Source organism: Salarias fasciatus, chromosome 2 (assembly GCF_902148845.1).
Source record: "Salarias fasciatus chromosome 2, fSalaFa1.1, whole genome shotgun sequence".
Classification (NCBI taxonomy): Eukaryota; Metazoa; Chordata; class Actinopteri; order Blenniiformes; family Blenniidae; genus Salarias; species Salarias fasciatus.
In genome coordinates, this window is record NC_043746.1 from 3,463,968 (window position 1) to 3,476,940 (window position 12,973).

Genomic DNA, 12,973 nt, shown 5'->3' on the forward strand with positions numbered 1-12,973 from the left:
CCAGCTGCAGTCCCTCACCCTGACCCGGCTGGACCAGCTGCAGTCCCTCACCCTGACCCGGCTGGACCAGCTGCAGTCCCTCACCCTGACCCGGCTGGACCAGCTGCAGTCCCTCACCCTGACCCGGCTGGACCTGCTGCAGTCCCTCACCCTGACCCGGCTGGACCAGCTGCAGTCCCTCACCCTGACCCGGCTGGACCAGCTGCAGTCCCTCACCCTGACCCGGCTGGACCAGCTGCAGTCCCTCACCCCGGGACCCCGGAGACACGAGCATGAAGCAGAGATTAGAGTCCCAGGTCACTGGGACTTCAGCTTCTCAGACCTGGACTGTAGTAATCCAGCAGAAGGAGGTGAACCGACACGAGGACTTCCCAGCAGCGCTCAGGTTTTTTTTTTTTTTTTTAATGGAGATTCCATGAATTCTTGTCAGCTTCTCAAACCGCTGGACGTGACTGCAGACGTCTCCGAGAGGTTTTCCCTCAAACCCATGGAGGCAGATCTGGATTTGTTTTAAAGATCGTCCAAACGGCTCCGAACCCGAGTAACAAAAGACAAACCCTCCTTGTGGGATTGAGGGTTTCTACCCCCGTCCCCCCCGTCCCCCCCGTCCCCCCGTGTGTGAGCACTCCTAGCAACAGGCCTTACATGGACTGGAGGCAGAAACCGACCAAACACCTCCATCAGTCACTCGGCACAGTCTGCATTCACTTCCAGCTGCATCGCCGAGGCTCCTGCCACACACACACACACACACACACACACACACACACACACACACACACACTCACTGCTGTGGTTACGTAAGCACTGCTGGACCGGGGACACACACACACACACACACACCGAGGAACCAACACTCGTCCTCACAGCTCATATTTACAGCTTCAGGTTGTAGACTTCAGTTATGATGAGCATGGGTTCAGACAAACAGATGTTAAAAGAAACTAGGTTAATAATCATGAGAACTTGTGCCAAATGTCAAGTTTCACAAAGCAGAACCAAACTCCAAGCATCAACATGTTCACTAACGCTAGCATGCTAACACTTTAAAGGTACTGCATCACAACAAATTGAAAGCTACAAATTACGGTTAGTTTTGTCCGCCGAATAGAAGGTTTTTAGATGGAGCTACGAGCAAGTCAGCTAGCCAAATCAAAAACCTGGTCCTGGGAGCCAGAACCCTTGAAACAGGTCTTGTACCGGAGTGTGCATATGAAGAGTCAAACTGCAAAAGATCATCCCGATCCTGACAGAAACATCAAAAAACTTTCTGCAGCGAAAAACAGGCGACTTCTACAACGTCATGGTCACCATGTTATACCTGATCGGGGGACGGATACGAGTGATCAGGGTCCACTGATCCAAGCAGGAGGAAGAATCGGTCTCTTAATAGATAAAAATGACTAAATACCATATGACTAGATGTACTCATTAGAAGTTTGAGGTGTAGAACAGGGAGCCCGAAGACCAAACACTTTGACTACTTTTCACCAAACAGGATGAAACTTCCTTGCTCAGGTGGTTTTCTGATGGTAAATGCCAAACTGTCAACCTCCGCCTGGAGTCTCTACATATTGTCAGAATAAGAAGTGAAGGAGGCAGCAGCTCGTCGCCTCGTCTCTCTGCCTCATTCACTTTCTCTCTGCGTGTCACACAAACAAAATGTTTGTCCGAGTCAACTCTGCTGAGTGGGCAGTAAAAGCTCACATTGTCGTGCTGTCTTGAGGTTGAAAAGAGAGAAAGAGTGGAAGAGGGGGGGGGGCGTTGGTGCCACCGATACCACATCTACACGACTAACGGACAGAAAAAGAAACTTTACTGTAGTCGAGAAAAGCTGAAGGCACTCATTATGCTGAACCCTCTGTGGTCCAATCGCACTGCCAAGCCCCGAGTTATATTTAGAGAATTCAAAGCACTGGAATCACGGAGGACTTCCAGAAACGTGCACTCAGATTCAAACGAGGAGGCAGCCCGATATATCTACAGCATCGACTGTGCAGCGGCTGGCTGGAGCTCGCTCCAAGGAAAGTCACGGTGAACCGTGGCCGTCTGTCCGCTACCAAGACAAAAGCACAAGTAATTCTGGAGTTTTCTGACATCCGAAGTGAGTCATGCAACCGAGCGTCGGCGCCAACAACGGCTCGCCAATTATCCCATCAAACAACCAGGGAGCAAGTTGGATCAAACCTGGGCAGGAAGAGCCGGTGTGGACTCGCCTGGGAGGAAGATCAACCGGAGAAAAGCAGCGTGTCAACACACTGAGCCAAAGTGTCACCGTGGACTCATGTGGCTGAGGAAGAAGCAGCCGGGATCTTTTTAGACACGTTTAAGAGCTGATAAGCGTGCCCTGACACTCCCTGGGTGAGTAATTACATGAGCAACGCTGTGCTGTCAGGTGTCAGAACAACATGTCGAAATCTTCAGGAACTTACTTCCGACCCCTGAAGCATCCGTACATCCCAGCCATGGTGTTCCTCAAGTTCTCTCTTCCTCCGTCACCCTCCACGGGTTTCTAAAGAACTCAAATCCAACAGCTGAGGGACGTCTTCTTTCTTTACTCCTCTTGAAAGCGGTGGCTCCTCTGACATCTGTGCCTCCGTCTCTTCTCCCAGTCAAACCATCCTCATGAAAACGTCGGCGGGAGAATCACAACAGCAAGCCAAAGACGGATTATACTGGGATTACAACGCCGCTCAAGAGGCAGGAGAGCAGCTTCTCTTTAAAGGTTTCTTGTGTGTTGACAAAAGCAGGAAAGCGTCTCTTCCTGCCGGACCACGTCTCGCTGAAGTGCCACAAATTCTTGGAGAGTGGCACAACGCTGTGGAGGAAACAATGCTGAGCTGCTGTCTCGCTCCGCTCTTCTGGTAGTGCTGCCGGAGGAAGGGAGGGAGGCAGATAAAGAGGGAGGAGAGAGGGAGGGAGGAGGCATGTGTGAACAAGATACTCCCCTCATGACCTTCTCCTTCACTCTCCATCTCCCATCTCCGCTGCTCTTCATACTCGTGTTGTAAAACCAACAAAGACGGAGTTATTCCCATCGGTGATGCTGCGCGTTAGCGAGCTTTTACACTGTAAAAACAGCTTATTGCTTCACAGTTTCCCTTAAGTATGAAAAAAAAGAGCAGTCAGTTCCACTTTCATGTGAAAACCTTAAACTTTCTGTTGTGTTTTGACTGATTTTTGGACTTCATCTACATGGAAGAAGAGAAAGCGCAGTTCTTCAGAAACACAAGGCACTTCACATGCTCACTGTGGGACCATAATGTGGGGCAATCAGCAGCAATGACAAAGTGTACAATCACTAACATTTACCACACCGTCATCTGCATAAAGGGGACACTCCCTCCACACAGCAGACACTGAGAGGGCCTATACGACGACGACCGGCAGTTTCAAGGAGCGTCAATGTTCTGAGTGTGTATGGTTGTATTACTACAAAACTGAGCACCAACTAGTGGCCTGACATGCAAACTACAGCGTTATTCATCAATCGTGACCTTTTCATAATTAAAGTAGTGCTACTTTACAAGAAATGTTTTCATATTTTTGAGATAACACTGTAATTACTCTGTAGAATCAAGTTCAAACAGGGTCCTCAGACTATGACCATGATGGCCTCATGTGGTCCACAGGCCAGCAGTTGAATACGTCAGTGGTAGTAGCTTGACGAGAACATTAACAGGAAGTTCTGTACTTCACCTCTTTTCCTGGGAAAAGCCTCTCTTACTTCCACTTTGTGCACAAGTTGAAGTAATTGATAGCCTATTTCGAATTGAATTGAATTGCGAGACATTTAATCACAGTGACCGGAGAGCGATGGATTCATTCGGGACATGTTTACAAATCTTTCCTGTAACACGTCACACTGTGAGACTGAACAGTCCCACAGATGTTTGAACCTCTGGTTGATTTTATATTTTTCATTTTTAAAATATCTTGGGTGAAAACTGACTTCAAATCTTAAGTTCTATACACTGCTCTAAATTTCCCTCCAATCTCACCTGCGGACGTCCCGCCTCCTCCCAGGATTAAACCACCGCCGACTCGCGAACAAGAGCTGCTCAGTGGAGATTTCAAACACTTAGATTAATTACGCCGGCTCACACTGGATGCGTTCCGTCTCCGGTACGGAATTACCGCAGCACTGTGACCACACCGCCGCCGATGCGTTCTGCCAGAGGAGGTTGCCCGATCTGTCGCTCTTTCAGCCCAAACACTATCTCAAACCCGTCCAACAATAGAAAGCAGCTCAAATCTCCATCTCTGTAGAAAATGCATGTTAAATCCGTAAAACCCTGATTGGCAAAATTAAAACACGTTACAAGCACATAACCATTTCATCAACCAACCCGACGTGTTCAAAAGAACCCTGATTTAGCAGAAACCTGCCCAATCTGGCAACGCAGAGCCGCTCCAGGTCTCTCTAGCGTTTTTTTGTGCAATTTTGGTGTCGTTTCAAGTTCAAAATCATTCATTCTTCCAATGCGTATAATGACTAGATCACGTTGTTCGTTATGTATTCTACCAGAAGAATAAAGAGGAATTATTCAGTTTTATCTCGGAACAGGTATCTACTTTAATTCCGGCACGCGACTTGCTTGTGCTTGGATTGACAGCGTAGGGCTCCGGCATCCGGAAAAATAGGATCCTTGGGGAAAGTTTTCGGACCACCGGAGGGGCTCCGTAGTGGCGCCGGAACCGGACCACAGCCACCTGGTTGTTGCTGTGAACCACTACTGATTACTGACTACTGATTAGCTGCGGTGTCCGGACCGGAGCCGGACCCGATCCAGTGCGAGCCTGGCGGAAGAGGTTGCTCCACAAACTACTACTAGTGGCTCTTTTCACCTTCAGCTAAAGCTAGCTAAAGCTAGCCAGTCAGCTAATTCCTGAACTATTTGCATTAAACGCAAAGTGTCTCCTAAAGCAACTCCTCCAGTCATTAATTACTGTTGGTATCTTTTATATTTCAGGCTATTTCTGGGCCGGATGCTATATTAAGCTAAGCTTTTTGGCCTTTTGGCTTCAGGAGAGAGAGAGTGGTGATAAACTTGATAAAAGTCGGTCTTTAAATAGTTCTGTCCAGATATTTGTCCTGTGGACATGTTCTCCTAACTGGGGCACGGTCCTGCTCTTTAATGGCTCGTCCGCTGGTGATTTAATCGATACGCAGCACTTACTTCCATTTCACTGCGTCCTCTGATGGGGATTCAATAACGGAGGCAGCTGTTTTTCTTTTCACATGACATGTAAACTATCTGCATGGAACATGAGCAGAAAGTCGGCCCACACAATAGAGCCCGCTTTGTACTGACGATCCGAACCGAACATCTTGTTCACGTTACGGGCGAAGCGGGAAGCTCCGGCGTGCCGGGGTCGTCTCCATTCTCCGGTTAACGAGTGGATGGGGCTCGGCGGGGGGGTGGGGGGGGGGGGCTCGCAGTCACCCAGCAGCCTGTCGCAGCTAATCACGGTAAGACGGGAAGCTTAACGCACCGCGGCCGCTGCTGCCCGGCGTGACGCGAGGTCTGATCCCCAGAATCCCTGCTGGTGGATCCTCTCAGGCTCACAGGGCCGGGCGGGGGGCCGGGCGGGGGGCTGGGTGGGGGGGCCGGGCGGGGGGCCGGGCGGGGGGCCACTCCGGCTAAGTGGACAGGTTATCAGACGACCACGGGGAGGAGTGGTCAGCCGCCACATCCTCTGTGATGTGTCGATCCCTGGATGGTGATCACATCTCCTGATCATCATGTCATTCCCCCAGAGAGAGAATCCTGATCACATTAAACCTGCTCTCAGCGAGGAGACCACGACCTTCCGCTCACATTAATCATCCCACGTCAAGGAGCAGATTTCTCAATCTCAACAAGCCCGGACTGAACGCTGCCTGCCCCGTTCAGGGGTGTGTGTGTGTGTGTGTCTATGTGTTAGGATAAACAAAGCTGAGACTGACACACACTCAGCTCCAGATGGAGGAACCGCTCCGCCGCTGGGCCGAAGCGGCGTTGACGGAGGGTTTCCAGAAGTTCAGTCTGAGGGTTAATCGGTGTTTCCACCCATACATCCACTGCCGCCTCGGCTTTGCTCACGATTAATACCCGGATCCCGCCTCTTGGGATTCCCCTTCCTGAACCTCTTATTCCTCGCCGGAGCAAGAAAATGACAAAAGATGCTTCATAAATCTGCTTTTCTCCAGACAAAAACAAGGAGGTGTCAGGGTTTCTCCTGCGTTATTTTAGTTTTAAATGACATAAGCACACTAAAAATACGCTCACTGCTCCACGGTCTTATTATTTAGCTTCACAAACATCTCTCCGGGACTCGATGAAAGCTCACGGATCATTCAGGAGCTCTGAGAAACTCCACTCTGCACACGCAAAAAGAAAAAGAACCTTTAAATCAAATAAATGTGAAACACATCCTGTCTGGTTCCTCTCATGGAAAACTGGGTCAAACCAACTCGACAAGTTCAGTTGGAGTCACACACACACACACACACACACACACACACACACACACACACACACACACACACACAGTTACTTTCTCATTTGGGTGTTGAAGTGTTGACTCTGCTCCCCCTCAGCAGCTCAGTGAGGTTGGGTGGATCTCCTCCAGATCTCGCTCCAGGGGGTAGAACGCCTCTCGCCTGCATCGTGGCTGAAGCTGCTTCACCAGCAGGCTGGGATGAACGCTTCAAATGAACGTCTTTCAATATGAAAGAGAAGCTGAGACGCCGCCGCTTCCACATCGAAATCAAAACTCACAGATCACCGCAAAGCCATGAAACAGTTAAACCTGAACTCTCACGAGTAACTCTGAACTCACATGAACTAAACTCATATGATTAACTCTAAACTCAGGCAGATAATTCTTATCTCACACATTCAACTCGAAAATCACACAATTACTTGAAAAGTCACCCAACTACTGTAACTAAAGTTAAACAGTTAATTCGAAACTCGCACACTTAACTTGAAAGTCACACACTAACTCTAAATGAGCACAATTAACTCTAAATTCACTGTTCTTTTCACACTTGGTAGCAAAATACTACATTTTCACAATAAAAGAAAAGTTGTGATCCAGAGGAACGATGGAGATGTGCAGATGAGTCGGTGAAACTTGAACGTTTCCGCTCAAAATGAAGCTCTGGGTTTCCAGAGCATGTAACTCCAGTACCGCCGTCTGACTGCTGATAAAATAAGAACACTGTCACAGTGTATTTAGAAAAAGTGACAGTCGACACATTTAGGAACAAGTTCTGCAACGTTTGTCGCAAAAAACACACAAGATCAGAGGTCAGGAGATGTCTGAAATGTTTGGCTTAAATCCAAGTTTTATTAAAAAATACGTTTTTAAAAGCCTACATCTTGAAAAACGTACTGTTTTTGGTCCATTTTACTCTTTTCTACACCTTTAATGATGACTCAGTGACACGTGACGGTGTTAATAAGGTACTTTGTGACTTTATAAATGTTTGCTTCGGAAGTTGTTGAAAGGGGCTAAAGAGGCTTCAGACTGAGTTTAAAGGACGTACAGAGGCTTCCTGAAGGTTTTCTCTTTGTAACTTTATGAACAGGTCAGGCACGACGAGTGCATTTCTAAGATCTGAGGAGAGTTTGAAGCCCAAACTGTCCTGACAGACGGCTAAGAGCCCTGAAAGTGTGTTTACCGCTGAAGATGCTTCAGCTTCTGATCCGGTGCGCCGGTAGAGATCCCAACAAGTGCAGTTTTAACGGCGCACTGACCGGCCGCTCCGCCGTCTGCCCCTGGTTCTCACTGCTGGTCTACAGAAATGGATCCAGGGTCAGGGAAAACCAGAGTGTGCACGTGTACATGCACGTATCAATCAGACAGGTTTGTGTTTACAGAGCCAAGAGGAATGTCGGGCAGTTTCCCTTCGGAGGGGGGAAAGAAGTGGGCTTTGGTATTTCCTGAAATGACCGAGAGAGAGAGAGGGAGGGAGAGAGAGAGAGAGAGAGAGAGAGAGAGAGAGAGAGAGAGAGAGAGAGAGATCATATGTCCATGATCTAATATGATGGAGGGAGCAATCCATTAATTACAAGAATGAAAGCCAAAATGCAACGTTACAGTGTGCAACAGAAAATGGAAGCAAAAACCAGTTCAAGTTTAATTACTTTGAAAGTTTTCAAAACTTGAAGTGAAACTGCAACAAAGCAGCGTCTTTTGTTGATCCTGAAGCAGTAGGCCTATCTGCAGGTTAAATCTTCACCCAACATTTTTAAACTCACACAAATTCCAAATCAGCACCATCTAAGTGTCATTAACTATAATAAGACATGTGAAAAAAAAACATGTAAAACAGACCAAACTAGCACAAAGCTCATGATTTATAACTTCAAAATGAGTTTAACTGGGTGTTAAAAGTTATAAAAGTATTTTTCAAAACAGATTTTAAAGTTATTTTCGTTCTGTTTTGAAACACCTTTTGAGAATGGCTTCCAGAACTTTTTTTTTTTGGAATGCACCAGTCTCCATGGAAACAGGGAAAACACATCTTTTGAAAACAGACCGATGCAGAAGTGTGTTTTCAAAAGTTGGCAGTGAAATGTTTCTGTCTGAGGGAGTCGAATCACAGCCGTAACAAAGGTTACCTTCACTAACATTTACCACAGCATCATCTGCATACATCCAGAATCTGCTGGACGAAGCTGCACAAACACATTTTCTCCCTCTCCACGATGCTTTTATGCCATTCCTGACTTATACTCCAGGAGTTACGGTAGCTTTGTGTGTTTAAACAGTCTGGACGCTGCTGGTTGGATCAGTTAGACTCTCCTGATGCAGTGACCCGCCTGAGACCACCGGGGGCGCTCACGTCTCAGAACCCCCACCATCCTCCTCCTCCTCCATCCTCATGCCAATTGCAACACGCTCAGACTGCTCCAGACCTCGCTCTGCACGGAGGAAGAGGAGGAAGAGGAGGAAGAGGAGGGGAGTCTGAATTCCTCCTCACATCTGGAAACCATCTTCTCTCTGCCCTCGTTTCTCTTGCTCGATGCCGTAATGTAAATAGGCCTGTAATCATACTCCAGCCCTCACTTAGTGGTGTGTGTGTGTGTGTGTGTGTGTGTGTGTGTGTGTGTGTGTCTCTCTCTCTCTCTCTCTCTCTCTCTCTCTCTCTCTCTCAGGTGCTCAGTTAAACTTTACAGGACAATAAAGATCCACTTTTCTTCGCCTCACACCTGATGGCTGCTCTTGCGCTGAACCTGAGCCGAAACGGCCACAAAGAACTAAATGTTCACTTTGGATTCAATTAAACAGTGAAAAACCCGGAGAGAGCCGGAGAGCTGAAGCACGGAGTGTGTTCCACCGGCGGAGCGGCTTCTTCTTTCTTGAAATGTGGATTTCATTTGAACACCAGACAGTCAGTCAGTCACTCCCAGGGAAAGTAGTTTGAAGACTGAAAGACTCTAAGACAGCTCAAACTAAAGCTGCGGGTGGAGAGATGGGAATAAACCAAATCGTTAAAATGGCTAAAACAATTACCAGAACCAGAAAGTAGGTCTGAAAGAGCACAACTTCAAAACTGGCTGAAAAAAAATAATTTAAGAGAGTTTTTGAATGCATAAGTAAACACTGAAGAAAGTGCAAAAATGGCTAAATCAATAAATCAATCAATATATGCTAAACTAGATAAAACAACTAAGACGATCAAACTTGTGGAAGTTAAAAATCCGTTAATGGAAGAAGTGACGGATCATCCAAAGGTCTGGAATCTGAGCAGCATCAGGGCGAATCAGCAGAAACGCTGGCGATGCGTCACCACAGCTTCTTTCCAGTAAACCCAGGAGGAAACGGCTACATTTCCTCCTAATGTTTCACCCGTTTAATAACCTCGGCGTCCGGGTTTCCTGCCGTAGCTGTCTGCTCGCTCTGGTCCGCCGCCGCCGCCGCCGCCTCCCAGCAGCCCAGACACAGACAACAGCAGCTATGAAACTCAAGCTAAAATATGAACAGCAGCTGAAAAAAGTTAAAACGGTTAAAACGTAAAATCAGCTCAATGACAAAAACAACTTGAAGAGAAAATGGACCGAAGCATTCCACCTCCAGACTCCTGCTATCCAGCTAGAAGCAGAAAATAAACGATATCTGGAGCCTGAAGCTCGTCTGGTCGTCCAGCTGAAGCAGAGCGACTGGTGATCAGCCGGCTGGTTCGGATCAATCACATTAACCCGAGCCGCCGATCGCTGGTCCATCCTGGAACCAGGTCAGCAGAGCAGGACTGGAGGGTTTCTCTCCGCTTGTAGAAGAGTTCAATGAAAAACCGAGTCTGAAGATAACTGTGCTGTGACGGTTTCCCTGTTGGACCGGAGACGGCGACGTGTTGCTATGGTTACCGAGTTCAGGCGAGTCCAGCATCAACTGTTCAAACGACCAATCGAGCAGTCGGGCATTCTGGTGAGTTACTGACCTTCTGGCCAAAAAGAAGGAGCAGCTCAGGTCAGAGGTCGACCTCGACCGTTCTCAGTTCAGCAGGATCCTGAACGGCAGAACGTTCCGCGGTGTGAGAACCTCAGAGACCAGAGCGGCTCCTGACTCCACCGTGCCGGATCCACTGAGGACCTGGAGGAGCCTTCAGGTCAGAGGAAACCCCGATTCCAGGAATCAAACACACCGAGATGGCTCCGCCTCCTCCTCCCTACCACAGATGGCTCCGCCTCCTCCTCCCTACCACAGATGGCTCCGCCTCCTCCTCCCTACCACAGATTTCTCCGCCTCCTCCTCTCTACCACAGATGGCTCCGCCTCCTCCCTACCACAGATGGCTCCGCCTCCTCCTCCCTACCACAGATGGCTCCGCCTCCTCCTCTCTACCACAGATGGCTCCGCCTCTTCCTCTCTAAAAGAGATGGCTCCGCCTCCTCCTCCCTACCACAGATGGCTCCGCCTCCTCCTCTCTACCACAGATGGCTCCGCCTCCTCCTCCCTACCACAGATGGCTCCGCCTCCTCCTCCCTACCACAGATGGCTCCGCCTCCTCCTCCCTACCACAGATGGCTCCGCCTCCTCCTCCCTACCACAGATGGCTCCGCCTCCTCCTCCCTACCACAGATGGCTCCGCCCCTTCCTCTCCAGGAACCATGGATCTCAGGAGGAAGCCGTCAGGCGGATCCCTCAGACCCAGCAGGCCTCTCATCAGGCTCCTGCTTCAGGAAGCCGGACAGTTTACACACATTTTTATCGAGCTCCTCGGGCTGATTAGCAGCGCCGCTGCTCTTAATCTGGTGTCCTGGATCCTCCTCGTCCCGGGCTGATAGTGCCAGCTCATTTATCAGCAGCAGACAGGCTCCCGGCTCCAGGCTCCGGGCTCCGGGCCCTCTGTGGTCACGGCGGCCCACACCACCCCGGAGACCCAGAACCCGGTCCTCGTGAGGACCCCGTCAGCTGATCGGTCGTCAATCGATCCTTTCATCCTCCTCATATCAGAGATAAAGCAGCACTGTGTTCTGAACCCACTCAGGATTACACCGGTCCAAACACGGCCAGAGATGACTGTTTAATCTGGGCTGCCCTTGAGCTGGCTCCAACACACACACACAAACACACACACAAACACACACACACACACACACACACACACACACACACACACACACACACACACACACACACACACACACACACACAGTGACAGTGATCCCACAACTGATCCAGGTAATAATAAAAAAGTGCAATATTCCTTTAAAAGTTATTTAACCAATAATAAACAGATAAAGAAGCTGGAGAACGTTCCTGAGAGAACATGCTGAGAGACCTGAATCCTAAACTTTTCTCAAAATGTCCAAAACTGATATAAAAACGAAGGTTTGAGAGGAAAGTTTCAGTTTTGTGAAGTGAAGTTCACCGCAGTTCAGTTTGTTTTTAAGTTCGGCTGAAAGTGTGAAGCTGAGGTCTTGTAAACCCGGACCTCCAGAACACTGACGGACTTCCAGGACCAGGCAGGACCCGGGTCCCCCTCACTGCCTCCGGGTCAGCAGGAGCTCAGGGTATCGATCACTGATCGATCCGCACGAGACGGGGTTCGTGTCGCGGCGCGTGAGGAGCGTCTGCGCGGGACTCACCGTGCGAGCCGGATCTCAAACGGCCTCAGAGCGAAGTCATCCCTCAGAGCCCGCAGCGCAGACATGAGCGCGGCTCCGCTCCAGTCATCCGATTATTTGTCTCCGCTCTCCTCCTGCAGGCTGCGCCGAGGCGTTCAGGGACCGGCACGGAAACTCCGCCACTCCCGGCTCAGGGGGATGAAACACTTTTAAAACTTTATCACAGCAGTCAGCATATTTAGAATATCCTGAAATTTACTCCTTTTCTGGAAAACTAAGACATGTTTTGTCGATTTTTTTTAAAATCAGCATTTGTCACAAATAAAACGGTTTATAATTGAGGTTCAAAAGTGCCTTGTAAACTTTTCTTTGCAACTAAAAAACGTTCTGAAGTGAACTTTGACCTTTAAAATATCACCCCTTCAGATTAAAAGGTAAAGCATCCCACTCACCTCTCAGTAGTCAGTCCGGGTTGGGGCTGATTTACGTTTCACCGAGGGATCCCTGAACGCACCACGAGCACAAAAGGCAGCACCTCCTCCACAGGAGATCAAATCAACGATCTGCGGCGGAGAAGTGAGCTGCTGACAAGCTGCTGGAGCCCGAGAGGAGTCTGGACACGCCGAGAGGCCCAGAGGAGGGAAACCACACATCCAGCGCGACGTGCTCTCATTTAACGGAGTCTCAGAGCTGTGTGAACTTCAGGAGGGGGGTGATCAACTCCTCATGAGTCTTCAGGGTGGAGTTAAAGGCAGCTTGGTGTTGAGGATGAGCTGCTGCTGCCATCTGCTGCTGCTCAGACAGAAACAGCTCAGACTGGAGTCTGCATGTTCTCCCTGCGAGCAGCTGCTGTGAAAACACCAGGCTTATCTGGTATCTTATCTTACATTTTGAGGAACATGAAAAAAT

The 12,973-nt window shown here is 49.0% G+C and overlaps 1 protein-coding gene across 7 annotated transcripts in view; it reads right to left on the reverse strand.

Annotated features, from left to right (window-relative positions):
* LOC115405436 (probable serine/threonine-protein kinase kinX) overlaps positions 1-12,703 on the reverse strand; it is a 34,043-nt gene extending 21,340 nt beyond the window's left edge. For 4 of the 7 annotated variants that reach the window (XM_030115062.1, XM_030115054.1, XM_030115031.1 and 1 more), the window contains exon 1: positions 2,433-2,877. In XM_030115062.1, coding sequence (XP_029970922.1) covers positions 2,433-2,467 — 35 coding nt within the window. In that variant the 5' untranslated portion in view covers positions 2,468-2,877. Of the gene's footprint in view, positions 1-2,432; positions 2,878-12,085; positions 12,254-12,516 lie in introns of those variants that run through there. The other 3 variants (XM_030115037.1, XM_030115023.1, XM_030115045.1) reach the window with 2 other exon arrangements.
* Positions 12,704-12,973: the final 270 nt, after the last annotated feature.